The 14,281-nt window shown below is 44.2% G+C and overlaps 1 protein-coding gene across 2 annotated transcripts in view; it reads right to left on the reverse strand.

The window, feature by feature from the left end:
• SLC12A4 (solute carrier family 12 member 4) overlaps window positions 1-13,068 on the reverse strand; it is a 58,781-nt gene extending 45,713 nt beyond the window's left edge. For both annotated transcript variants that reach the window (XM_081336156.1, XM_081336155.1), the window contains exon 1: window positions 12,770-13,068. In XM_081336156.1, the coding sequence (XP_081192282.1) occupies window positions 12,770-12,917 (148 nt within the window). In that variant the 5' untranslated portion in view covers window positions 12,918-13,068. The remainder of the gene's footprint in view (window positions 1-12,769) is intronic.
• Between the last annotated feature and the right edge of the window lie 1,213 nt (window positions 13,069-14,281).

Below are 14,281 nucleotides of genomic sequence, written 5' to 3' on the forward strand. Positions count from 1 at the left end.
CAACTCTGTTATTCTGACTACATTTAAATGAAAATCTTGGAGCAGGAAGGAGGTTCTTCTTCCTGCCTTAAAGGAGGAACCACTTCACCTTCTTAAAAGCAAGAAGGAAAGGAGATTGAACCAGGACTTGATTCAGTTTTTGCTTCTCTCTTCCAAATGCCAACTGCAAGGAAGGTAGTGGATCCAACTCATATAAAGGCATCGAACTGGGAAGGGCTGTCCCGGCCAAATCCAAAGATGAAAAGACCAAGAATTCTGGATCAGATTCCCTGTCATGTATCTAGCAAACCCTTTTGCCCCATTGCAAGTAAACCCAGTGCAGTAAAACTAGAAAACATTTGAAAATCTATTGCCAAGATTTCTCGTTTGTTCGCTCAATCCCAGCATCTGAAAAGCCACTTACCACTACTTGGAATTATTGTGATGAACTTCCCTGTGTCTCCCATTCTGCTGCATTTCGGTTATCAAAGGAAATAATGAATATTAAAGGGGAGGAGAAGAGGAAATTAAGTGGTGAAGAGAGGAAAGACATTGGAAGAATGACTTTATGGTGCGTCCAGCCATATTTTGCAGCTTGGCAAAGGGCCTTAATCTCCATTTAGCATGGGGTTTATTGCTGCAAACCTCCAGGTTTAAGCTGTTCATTAAAACGTAATCATATCCCTTTGTATACGTTTGTGCGCACGTGGACTGGGCAATTTTTTTTAGAGCATTAACTCTGGTTGCTGCTACTAGAGACCAACCTGTACAACAAAGGCTCGGAGTTTGAATCTGTCTCTTGCCCAGAAAGGGGTCTTTGGGTCAACAATGCCCGTGTTAACCTCCCACCCCTTTCAAAAATTTTAACTTGTTTTTTAATCTTTATTTCTAAATTTTAATCTGTTTTTAATCTGCTATTTTATTCATGCATTTATATGGTTTTATTATGATATTGTAAACTGCCCAGAGTCACTTAGATGACAGGATAATATAGAAATTAATGATTGAATGAAGGGTGGAAAGAAGGAAGGAAGGAAGGAAGGATGGAAGGAAGGAAGGAAAGAAGGAAGGAAGGAGAAGGAGGGAAGGAGGAGGGAGGGAGGGAAGAAAGGAAGGAAAGAAAAAAAGAAAGAGGAGGGAGGGAGGGAGGGAAGAAGGAGGAAGGGAGGGAAGGAAGGAAGGAAGCAAACAGGGAGGGAGGGAGGGAAGGAAGGAAAATGAGGGAGAGAGGGAGGAAGGAAGGAAGATGAGGGAGGGAGATGTATCTCATTCCAGTTATATTAAAGAAAGGAACATAAAACCAGCTTTCCTATCTAAGTGTCCTCATTAACTTCCACTTAATTTTTAGTTCTGAGTACGCCAACGCTCAACAGCCCAACACTGTTTGTAGGCAGATTCTGCCAACTCTGTCCTCCGAATAAGAAACTGGCGCCTTTTAATCATTTGCAAACAATAGTCCAGACTAATAAAAATTGATTAAAGGACCATGAAATCTGATTCCACTTGACCTCCATGCTGACAAGGCCAGCCTACCATCTCTTGTCAGCGCAGATCCCGATTACGCCAATGCCAGCACCTTGGCAAGCACCAGCCAAATTACAGAGCTGCAATCAAGCAGGGAGACAAAATCAACAGCGGCTGCCTCCCAAATTAGATTAATAACATCCCCGCCTCGCTTGTGGTTTCCGAGACAAAGATTGCCTGAAGATACACGATTTTCTGCAGAATACCAGAAGTCTTACATTGCTATCAAAAACTTCACACGTGGGAACTCTTAACTTTCTCCACCTTTTGTGCAGGAAGAATTAAGCACTTCAACCCCAGGCTGTGGGGCTGGCTTCTGAATTCTGTTGGTTGGCCATGCAAAACCATCACTTGGAATGGAATTTGGGGCATTCCTTGGGGTGGAGATTGAAAATTTTTATCATAATTTCTCCCTTAACTCTCCGGCCAAACCAGGCTATATGTTGCAGGCCTGCCTCTTTCACTGGAAAGTTTAAAAGGTCCCTACAGGAGATTTGAGAAGCTAAGCTTCCATATGAAAGCACCCAAAAGAAGCCACCAGTTGTTAAACCATGTTTAACGTGGATTTAGCATAGTTAGGGACAGTTATGTCGATGAAGATTCTCAGTCACCCAGGTAGACTGGACTGGAAGTGGAGTCATGACAACAGAGGTCCAGTTACCGTGACTCAACTTCCAAACTTAGGGATGGATAGTATAATTATTTTACTTTTTGCATCATAACCATACTGGCCCCAAAAGCGCAGAATATAGGAAACTGAACTTATCTTTTCTTGGAATACAACCATGGTTACCTAGGATCAATTTGAAAGGGTGCAATCACACATGTTTAACTCAAAAGTTTATCAAGATCTGCTTCCATCACTCATCAAATGGACTTAACCCAAAGCATAGGTGTGAAAGAGAACTCATATTGAGGTCACATCCAGCACATTAGCATTGGGTCAGTTTGTTATATTATGACACATGTGACATCTTGCCTGCTGTTCCATATGCACACTATGTCGGCTCATGAGCTGTAGTATATTTATTCATTTTATGGGGTTTATAGACTACTCTGTATAGGGCAGGGGTGGGGAACCTTGGCTTTTTTATGACTTGTGGCTGGCTCAGGAATTCTGGGAGTTGAAGTCCACAAGTCATAAAAGAGCCAAGGTTCCCCACCCCTGGTATAGGAGAATCTGGGATGGAGTTAAAAGAGGGATCAGCCTAGAATCCTTACATAGCCACAAGCGGATGAAGTCCAACCTCCATTGACCCGTATTTAACTCCAAGCAGATGCAGATGTTGAGAAGAGTCCTGTGTATGGGCTTTTAGCAATAAATCACTTTCACTGGACCTTCACCTGTGAACCTTATCTCTTTCCTGCCTGACATCTGAAGGCAAATCACTCAGAGGATCATACACATCCTAACTTAAAGATTCTGCAAAGTTGAATTACCGGTAATAACATCAGCATTGACCTAATTGGTTTCTCTTTAAACTAGCAAATCACAATCTAATTCAAGGCATAAACCTAGCTGGAGGTTGCTGGGCAAAACAAAAACCATTGGAAACAATACCACAATCCCTTGGCTAGATTTCTACCTCAAATTAAGCCATGATTTGTTTAATGGGGATGGTGCTGAGGGAGAGAGATATCAAGGAAAGAATTCAAAGACTGGGGGAAAAAAGAAGAAAGAACACAGAGATTACAGAGTCTTTTTTTCCAAAGGCAAAAGCCTAGTTTAAAGAGAAAGCGCTTAGGTAAATGTTGACATGGTCACTCACCCTTTGTTGCCATTAAAGCCGAACAAAATCATCAAACACACTCCTGTTTTCTCCAGCAATCTCTTTCCCGCCACCAAAGTAAATATACCTATATGAAGGTCTGTATGGAAAGGCCCATTTAGAGGATGGCAGGAGAGACAGAAGGCTCAAGAATTATTAATAAAACAGGATTTTTGTTTTACTTTTATTTCTTATCTTGTAATGATCTCTAGAGAGGAAACATCTATCCTTTTGGCAAAACTAGCATTTGTCATTTAAAATTCTGTGGAGATTCCAAAAACCTTTGCGACATGATAAGTTAACAAACCACAAGTCTTGCTGTTGCTGTTTCGAAGGTTTAATCTTTCAGCCCAAGATAGAATCCATCATAATGGAATATACATCCACCATGCTTTAAGCTTCTACAAGTGGAGATGCACACAGATGTACCGTTGCAAGATAATAATCATCATCATCATCATGGGCATGGCTTAAGATGGGAACCATCAAGAAAGAAATGGAAGGCTTAATACTGGCCGCTCAAGAACAAGCACTACAAACTAATGCCATGAAAGCGAAGATACAAAAATCTACCGACAATCCAAATTGCCGACTTTGCAATGACAAAGTTGAAACTTTCACATCTAATATGTGAGTGCAGCAAAATCGCGCAAACTGATTACAAGGCTAGACATGACCAAGTTGCTAAATTAATCCACTGGGCATTGTGTAAAAAATACGACTTGCCTGTGTCCCAAAAGTCGTGGGAACATAGGGTGGAAAAAGTTGTCAAGAATGAGAGGGTGAAGATCTTGTGGGACTTTTGAATACAGACAGATTGCTATTTGGAACACAACACACCAGATATCGCAGTCATAGAGAACCGAAGTGTACAGTTGATTGTTATCGCTGTACCAGGAGATGCCAGAGTTGAAGAAAAAGAACTGGAAAAAATGGTGAAATACCGCAACTTGGCCATCGAAACTGCGGGATTATGGATGAAACGTGTAACAGTGATACCCATTGTCATCGTGGCACTGGGAACTATGTCCAAAAACTTTGCAAAATACATCAAGAAATTGCAGCTTCCTGCAATAACTCCAGCAAAGCTACAAAAAAACTGCGCTACTCGGAACATCTTACATTTTAAGGAGGTACCTGGTTGATACCTAGGATGCTGGCAGCAACCCATGTCAACCATTAGTGCCAGTCAATCTGAATGTTCAGTTGACTGAGGTTCATGTTTAATGAATAAAAGTTTTATAAGAATAATACCGGTAATAATATTTTAAAAGTCAGAAGGGACCTTGGAGATCAGAATCTGGTTCTTAAACCTGATAATACGGTATTGCAACTACTGTTGGAAAAAGCCAATTCCCAGAGATCTTCACAAAGAACTCAAAGCAAAACCCTTTAAGCAGATCATTTTTGGCCTTATTTTGAGTTCAGTGGCACTGCCCACCAGCATGGGTACTTGGATACTTAGAAGTTACCATGCTGGGAAAAACTGACCAATATCATTATCTGTTAGTCAAGTTAGTAAGGTAAAGGTTCCCCCGCACATGCGTGCTAGTCGTTTCCAACTCTAGGGGCCGGTGCTCATCTCCGTTTCAAAGCCGAAGAGCCAGTGTTTGTCCGAGGACGTCTCCGTGGTCATGTGGCCGGCATGACTAGACGCTAAAGGCACATGGAAAGCTGTTACCTTCCCACCGTAGTGGTCCCTATTTTTCTACTTGCATTTTTTACGTGCTTTCGAACTGCTAGGTTAGCAGAAGCTGGGACGAGTAACAGGCGCTCACTCTGCTACGTGGCACTCGGGATTCAACCCGCCAAACTGCCGAACTTCTGATCGACAAGCTCAGTGTCCCAACCCACTGCGCCACCACATCCCTTTTGTGAAGTTAGTACATGTAGGTAAATAATTTTGCCACATTTATCCATTCTCAAACTTCTCTCCGTCCTGTTTCTGCCACCATGTGCAATCCACAGCCAAAATGCAAGTGTACTCTCCTGCACATTTATCCTCTCTATTTTATGCCTTCTTTGCTGGTTTTTTCCCCCCTAATAATGCACATCTTCTGGCAAGCAATTTTCTTCCTAGTATACAATTTTGATCAAGGATGCGTGTTTAGATAAGCGCATTCCTCCATTAGGTACATTTTCAGTTCAGAATACTATGGCACAAAATAGAGAAAAGAACAGAGGGGGGATAATTGCAAAAAAAGGTTTAAGATGAGAGTGTTAGTTATGTCTGCGTTACAAATGATAAACAACCTTTGTTTTTCCCCAGTCAAAAATAGCTTTTGAGTTACGTAAAACAAAGGACCTGTATCATATAAAACTGCTTTATATAAAAGACCTTTCTGTGCCGCAGAATGGAATCGTGAGCTTGGGAAAACAAAGCGGCAAACCAAAATGTTTAAAAATTAGCTGCCAGCAAATTCAGAATATTCTCAAGCGTTTTTTGACAACGCTTAAACTATGCCAGGCTTCTTGTTTCAGAATAACCACAATGAACAAGTGACTAATTCCAGATTGTTCGTTATCTGGCTGGACTGTTCTACTAGTTCTCTTTCACAATGACAAGATGGAATTTGCTTTTGAAAAGTTTTAAAGGAGGGTGGGGGGGAAAGTCCTCTTGCAGTTCTTTCCTGATGAGTTAAGTTGGCCAAGGGCTGTGTGAAGGCCTTTTATTGAGGACAGTAATCTCTCCAGCCTTCAGCTGCCTCCCACTTTTCCAGTAAATCTCAAAAGAAAACAACAGGAAACTCCTAAGGGCTTTTACTGGTCTTATTGTTAGGAGAAAGTTTCTCTTTGTCTTTTTCTGTAGAATTTCACTCTCTAATCTCCCTGGCCCCAGCTTTGCTGGAGAACCTAGTAAATTCATTGGTCCTCAACTCTATAAAGCCCTTCTCTGGGACTTCCTCTGCATCAAAAAAGCCGCATTAAGCTGTTGTGATCCATCAGGTGGAAAGCAAATCCATGCTCTAGTTACCCAACCACTGAGAAATCGGCATTTGCAGCCTGGAAATTACACGTTACCTTTTCCATTTAGACAAAACTATGTCATTATTTAAGCGCCACCACTTCCATCCTTCAACAAACACACAGGCTGTTCTCCACCTAAAGTTAAACCAAAAGTCTGGCAGAAAGAATAAGGATAGGTTTGGTGGAACATATATTGCTCTCTCTTATAACTAGGTTTTGCTGAATAAATCACTAAGGGCTGAATTTGTGTAACATTCCTAAGTCATGATCTGCGAAGAAAGAACAGGATTTACACATTCTGGCCTAAGATAAATTGATCCATGCTTTGATGCAGTGTGACTTGTGAATCAAATCTGATATTTCTGCTCAGTTTGCATAAATATCATTAAAAATGGTCGCTTTCGTATTCTATTTCTCCAAGGAACTCTAGGCAGTTCACTTCTCATTCATAATTTACTAATGAAATGGCCGGATATGAACTGAATAAATATTGAATGAAGTTTAGGGTTTCTAGGAATTCTCCATTAAGAATAATGGCTGGAAATTGGACAAAGGAAGGGCTAGAAAAGAATATAGCGGGTGTTTACTGCTGATGTCAAGAACAGGTAAATTGTGACATCCCCTCCCCCATAAAAAAAAACTACCGGTAAACTATAGCTTCTTGTATCCCTTAACACTGTCATTCTGATTAAGACTTGGAAGTTGTCATTCAGTAAACACAATAGATTTCCCCAACTCTGGTTTAGACCAGAGTAAGTGAGGAGAAGCAGAATCTTCAGACATGCAAATCAGCTGCAGATAAAATATACTTTGATTTAGCTTGGCAGACCATTAAAAAAAACCCCAACCTTTATATGGAAGTAATGGATGGAATGGCAGAAAGTGAAGAGGAACTAAAGAGCCTCTTGTTATGAGTGAAGAAGGAGAGTGCAAAAGTTGGGTTGAAACTAAACATTAAGAAAACCAAGACCATGGCATCTGGCCCTCTCAATTCCTGGCAAATAGATGGGGAAGAAATGGAGGTAGTGACAGATTTTATTTTCTTGGGCTCCAAGATCACCGCAGACGGGAACTGCAGCCAAGAAATTAAAAGACGCTTGCTCCTGGGGAGGAAAGCCATGGCAAATCTAGACAGCACACTAAAAAGCAGAGACATCACCCTGCCAACAAAAGTGCCTTTAGTCAAGGCTATGGTCTTCCCAGTTGCAATGTATGGCTGTGAAAGATGGATCATAAGAAAGGCCGAGCACCAAAGAATTGAAGTATTTGAACTATGGTGCTGGAGAAGACTCCTGCGAGTCCCTTGGACTGCAAGGCGATCAAACCGGTCAGTCTTAGAGGAGATCAACCCTGACTGCTCTTTAGAAGGCCAGATCCTGAAGTTGAAACTCACTCAAATACTTTGGCCACCTAATGAGAAGGAAGGACTCACTGGAGAAGAGCCTAATGCTGGGAAAGGTTGAGGGCAAGAGAAGAAGGGGACGACAGAGAATGAGGTGGCTGGTTGGAGTCACTGAAACAGTAGGTGTGAGCCTAAATGGACTCCAGAAGATGGTAGAGGACAGGAAGGCCTGGAGAAACGTTGTCCATAGGGTCGCGATGGGTTGGACACAACTTCGCAACTAACAACAACAATGGATGGAAACTAATCAAGGACAGAAGCAACCTGGAATCAAGGAGAAATTTCCTAACAGTGAGAACAGTTAACCAGTGGAATGGCTTGCCTTCAGAAATTGTGGATGCCTCATACCTGGAGGCTTTTAAGAAGAGACTGGACAGCCCATCGTCTGAAATGGTATGGGTTTTCTTGCTCAAGCAGGAGGTTGGACTAACAGACCTCCAAGGTCCTTTCCAATGTTGTTATTCTGTTAATTTTTATTTCTGTTAAGTGGCGTTCTACCATTGCTACATTGTGGTCTGAAATTCACATAATTATCAAGCCTTTTTAGCCACTTATCAAGAAGTCATGTTTTTCTTGGCTGCAACTCCAATATTTGGAATGCATCAAGAGCGGTGTCTTACAGTTGCTACATTCTGATCTGAAATACATTGGATTATCAACCCCTTTTTACTCACTTATCAGAACCTCATGTTCTTCTTGGCTCCACCTCCGATACTTGGAATGCAAGAACACAACAAGAATTAAGGCCAATTTAGACAGGGAGAGGCATCATCCAATGATTATACAACACTGGAAGAATCAATTTATCTCCAGCACTGAATTGCTGATGTGTTCTCTTTGTCAGTGTCTGAACTTGTTTTTCTTCAACAGCAGGGACAAGAAAAACCATTCTCCAAAGCTATTTTTTCTTTTCTTTAGCATACAAATTTCCAAACCTTTCCTTTCCCGTCTCAAACTTACACTACAGAGAGTTAATTTTAGAATGTAAATCACCAATTTAGTTTACATGGTTTAGTAACTGTATAACCCTGCATGACCACAACTGAAGGAAACAGATGTTAGAACCAACCCAGAAAAGCAGTTCTTCTGGAGACAGATCAAATATTAACCAGACTAGAAAATTTATTAGGATGTTAAGCTTGTAAGCCGCCCTGAGTCTTCGGAGAAGGGCGGGATATAAATGGAATTAAAATAAAAAAATAACAATATTTTGCAGATTACAATAGGTTGACGTCACACTGGTTGGGCATCTGGGACTTGTTCAGCAAACGAGTAAGATAATGCCCCTATGTAGCTTGTTTATTCCATTTAGAAATAAGTGACCCCCCAACCCCCCCCTGCCAACTAAATAGGACCACTCTGCAGCCAGCAAGATCAGAGTCCAAAACGATGTAAGTGAAACTGTTTGTCAGCTGCAAATCCACGTTTAAAAAGCCACAGGAATCGTCTGGTCCAGAAGACATAGTGCCTCATCACATTTTGGCTATTTTAGACCAGCATGTTTTGTGAATCAGTTATTCTGACTGCCAGTGCTTGGTGGTCCTTGCACAGTGCAGGATCTGCAGGGCGACCTGTTCAACAACTTGAGTGCAGCACTTTTCAGAGCAAGCAACAAAATTTCATTTTTAAGGTGTGCCAATGTGCCCACAGTAAAAAAGCGACAATAAAGGTTCTCTCTCTGTCTCTCTTTGTCTCTCTCTCTCTCTCATCTATCTATCATTTGTCTGTCTATCTATCTATCTATCTATCTATCTATCTATCTATCTATCTATCTATCTATCATCTATCTATCTATCTATTTATCTATCTATCATCTGTCTCTATCATCTGTCTATCTATCATCCGTCTATCATCTGTCTATCTATCATCTATCTATATCTGTCTATCTATCATCTATCTGTCTATCTATCATCTGTCTATCTATCATCTCTCTATCTATCATCTGTCTATCATCTGTCTATCTATCATCTCTCTATCTATCTATCTATCATGTCTATCATCTATCATCTATCTATCTATCATCTGTCTGTCTATCTATCATCTGTCTATCTATCTGTCTGTCTGTCTGTCTATCATCTATCATCTGTCTGTCTATCTATCTATCTATCTATCTATCATCTGTTTATCTATCTATCTATCATCTGTCTATCTATCTATCTATCTATCTATCTATCTATCTATCTATCATCTGTCTATCTATCTATCTATCTATCTATCTATCTATCTATCTATCTATCATCTGTTTATCTATCTATCTATCTATCATCTGTTTATCTATCTATCTATCATCTGTCTATCTATCTATCTATCTATCTATCTATCTATCTATCTATCTATCTATCTATCTATGATGGATACAGTACACTGATTGTTTCGAATTTTGCCACAAAAGACTAAAGACCGTTCAAAGTTTCAATGGCACTGAAAAAAGTGACTTACAGCCCTCCTCACAGTTACAATCGTCACAGCATCCTCACATTCACGTGATCAAAACTGGGGCGCTTGGCAACTGGCATGTATTCATGACGGTTGCAGCATCCCGAGAGTCACGTGATCACCCTTTGCCATTTTCCCAGTCTGTTTCCAACAAGCAAAGTCAACGGGTGAGGCCGGATTCGCTTAACAATCACACGGTTCACAACAACTGCAGTGATTTGCATGGCAACCAGGCCAAAAAAAAAAAAAAAAAGGTTACAGAATTGGGCACGACTCACTTAAGAGCCTCATTGCTTAGCAATGGAGATTCTGGTCCCAAGTCAAGGACTGCCCGTACTGGGTATGATCTAACTCAAGGTTTTCTTTTAGGGATGTGTAAAATTCAGGCGATTTATAACCAGAAATGCCCCATAAGGTTGACTCAGCCTTCCATCCTTCCGAGGTAGGTAAAATGAGGACCCAGATTGTTGGGGGCAATTAAACTGACTTTGTAATAATGCCGCTTGGGTGTGTGTGTAAAAGCCCTAACAAGCAGGCATATACATAGAATGAAGGCTACTGCTAAGCTTGTAAGCCACCCTGAGTCTTCGGAGAAGGGCGGGATATAAATGGAATTAAAATAAAAAATAAATAAATAAATAAATAAATAAATAAATAAATAAATAAATAAATAAATAAATAAATAAATAAATATGGGATGGTTTGGAAACAAAACAAAACAAATCAATGAATTTAGCACATCCCTAATGTCTTTTATTAACGAAGAAAGAGAGATGGGGGAACTCAAGAACATTCCAGGGACTCCCCCCCCCTTTCGGATTATCTACTTTAAGGCACACAATATACAGGAAGTTCACAACCTACGACCACAACTGAGCCCAACATTGATGTTGCTAAGTGAGTTTTGCCCCATTTTACGACTTTTCCTGCCACCTTTGTTTAGTGAATCATTGCATTTGTTAAAATACTAACACGGTTGTTAAGCAAATCTTTGCTTGTCAGACGGTCGCAAAAGGGGATCGCATGACCCTGGGACACTGCGAGCGTCATAAATGCGAGTCAGTTGACAAGCATCCAAATGTAAATCATGTGACCATGGGGATGCTGCATAAGGGTGAAAAACTGTTGCTAAGTCACTGTTTTCAGTGCTGTTGTAACTTCGAATGGTCACTAAACGAACTGTTGTAAGTCGAGGACAACCTACAGTTTGCGTATCTGGTGTAGAATTTTGTAAGCCCTGCTTTTTTCCATATCCGTGATTTAAATGGGGGGTGTCCAACCTTGACAACTTGAAGACTTGTGGAGTTCAATTCCCAGAATTCCCCAGCCAGCTTGAAGTCTTCTGAACTTCAAATTGGGGAATTCTGGGAGCTGAAGTCCACAAGTCTTCAGGTTGCCAAGGCTGGACACCCCTGGTTTAAACAAAGCACCGCTTAGTGCAGTCTGTGAACCCAGCCTCTTCCTGTGTCACGAAGGCGGGGAAGATTGTAATCCACCTCCTCTTCTCCTTCTTCCTCTTCCTCCTCCTCCTCTTCCTCTTCCTCCTCCTCCTCTTCACCTTCCTCCTCCTCCTCTTCTTCTCTTTCTTCCTCCTCCTCCTCTTCTCCTTCCTCCTCCTCCTCCTCCTCTTCTTCTCTTTCTTCCTCCTCCTCCTCTTCTCCTTCCTCCTCCTCCTCCTCCTCTTCTCCTTCTTCCTCTTCCTCCTCCTCCTCTTCACCTTCCTCCTCCTCCTCTTCACCTTCCTCCTCCTCCTCCTCTTCTTCTCTTTCTTCCTCCTCCTCCTCTTCTCCTTCTTCCTCCTCCTCCTCTTCTCCTTCCTCCTCCTCCTCCTCCTCTTCTTCTCTTTCTTCCTCCTCCTCCTCTTCTCCTTCCTCCTCCTCCTCCTCTTCTCCTTCTTCCTCTTCCTCCTCCTCCTCTTCACCTTCCTCCTCCTCCTCCTCTTCTTCTCTTTCTTCCTCCTCCTCCTCTTCACCTTCCTCCTCCTCCTCTTCACCTTCCTCCTCCTCCTCCTCCTCTTCTCTTTCTTCCTCCTCCTCCTCTTCTCCTTCCTCCTCCTCCTCTTCTCCTTCTTCCTCCTCCTCTACCTCCTCCTCCTCCTCCTCTTTACCTTCTTCCTCTTCCTCCTTCTCTTCGCCTTCCTCCTTCTGCTCCTCTTCTTCTCCTTCTTCCTCCTTCTCTTCCTCCTCCTCTCTCACCACAGTTGTTCAATTCAAAACTATAAGCATTCAACTTTTCAACAAGCAAACCAACGAAACGCCCTACCCGGAGAGCAACCCCTCTTCGTTCCAAACAGCTCCCTAAGACCAGAATCCCCCTCCCGCTCGGGATTGGGCGACTACCCACCCAGCATCTCCCAAAGGACGGGAAGTGTGGTCCAAACCCTCAGCCCTTAGGGGGGAAAGGGCAGGAAGGCCACTTGAGGAAAGAGTTGGCCTGGCTGTGGTAGAAGGAGGGGAGAAGCGCTCGCAAGGCTGCTTAGGAAACTCCCGCGCCCTCCGGAAAGTTACCAGCCACGCCGCCGAGCGCCTCCCCGCCTTCCTTTGAGCCCTCTCGCCTCCAGCGCCCCGCGAGCCACCTCGGGCATCGCTTCCCAGCGTTGGCCAAGCGCCTCTCCAAGCGGCAGCCGAGAGCGGAGCGCCCGAGGCGCCGGGAAGCCAGCCCCGCCAAGCCCGGCCGCTTCCCCGCCACTCACCGTCGGAGCTGACCGAGTCGTAGGGATCGCGCTGGCGGGGCGCCCCGTCCTCGCCGGGCTGGCTGTAGTCCACCCAGCTGAGCCCCTCCAAGGCGTCGTAGCCGGCCCGCGCCTTCTCCTCCACCGGCACCACGGTGAAGTGCGGCATGGCCGCGGCGGGCCGTCGGAAGAGAAGCCCCCGCTTGGCTGAAGCGCTGGGCTGAAGCGCCGCCGCCGCCGCCGCGCCCGGGGCTTGGCCGGAGCAAGAGCAGCGCGACCAGGCGAGCGGGAGACGCGGCGCGGCAGCCTCGGCCGAGCCAGGCTGGCATTCCAGCCGCCTTGGGTCACTTCCTCCCAGGAAGCGCGGCTCGGCGACGCCCCCGCTCCCGCTCCCCGGGACTGCAGGGCAGGCGGAGTGCGCGGAGGGGAGGGCAGGGTCGGGCCGGCGCTGGGGAGGGGGCTCCGACTGGCCTCGGCGCCGGCAAGCGGGGGGAAACATTTTGGCCGGCGCGCTCCGACGCGCAGCCGCCGACCCCCCCCCCCCCCGAGCTCCGGGAGAAAGTTTGGTAAAGTTGCCCCCGGGCTCCTCTCCCTGCCTCTTCTCGACCTGGCGCGCTGGATTCACACGTTCCCCTTTGCCTGACTCGCTCGCTTTTGGAGCGCGACCCTGAACCTCGCCCGACGAGCCCAGGGGGGTCCTTGGGGTGCTGTCTTGGGTTGATGGTTTCCTTGCACACGTTTCGTTAGCCAAAGTTGGTAAAGTCGCCCCCGGGCTGTCTCCCTGCCTCTTCTCGACCTGGCGCGCTGGATTCACACGTTCCCCTTTGCCTGACTCGCTCGCTTTTGGAGCGCGACCCTGAACCTCGCCCGACCAGCCCAGGGTGAAAGTTGCACACGCCCCTGCTTCAGAGGCAACCCTGGCTGCTTTGAGGGGAGGGGTTGTGTGAGGGCAGTTGATTGGGGTTTATTTATGGCTTATTCCGGGGTGTGAACACTGTGTCTGAGGGGTTGTGTGATGCAACTGACTGCGGTTTATTCAGCACACCGTGGCATATTGTGGAGTGTGAACTCAGCCTCTGGGTTTGAGGTGTGTGAATGCAAGTCATTGGGGTTTTATTCAGCAAACCATGGCTTACTCCAGAGCATGAACTCAGCCACTGCAGCTGCCAATAACTCCGCTATAGTAACAACATTCTCTTTATTTAGAATTAGACATTTCCATGTCTTGACACCAACTGCTAGGTAAATATTTATCTGAGAGATCTGTTTGCTAGTTTTATGCTGGTGTCGTCCGCCTTACTTGTGACTTGTTAAACCAAACATAGATGGGTTCACATATTGCATGAAGGTTAGTGGTTTTGGCTCAGCAGGCTATGTGAGCAGAATCATGATAAATCATGGTTTATCATGGTTGTGAACTCTCAGGTTTCTTCCATTATATATACAAGATGGACAGTATTTCATATTTTATTGTTATGTATATGTACATATGTGGGTCTATACATATGTTGTATGTAGTATGTTTTAGGTGTG

Source organism: Vipera berus (genome assembly GCF_964194415.1).
Source record: "Vipera berus genome assembly, chromosome: 10".
Taxonomy (NCBI): Eukaryota; Metazoa; Chordata; class Lepidosauria; order Squamata; family Viperidae; genus Vipera; species Vipera berus.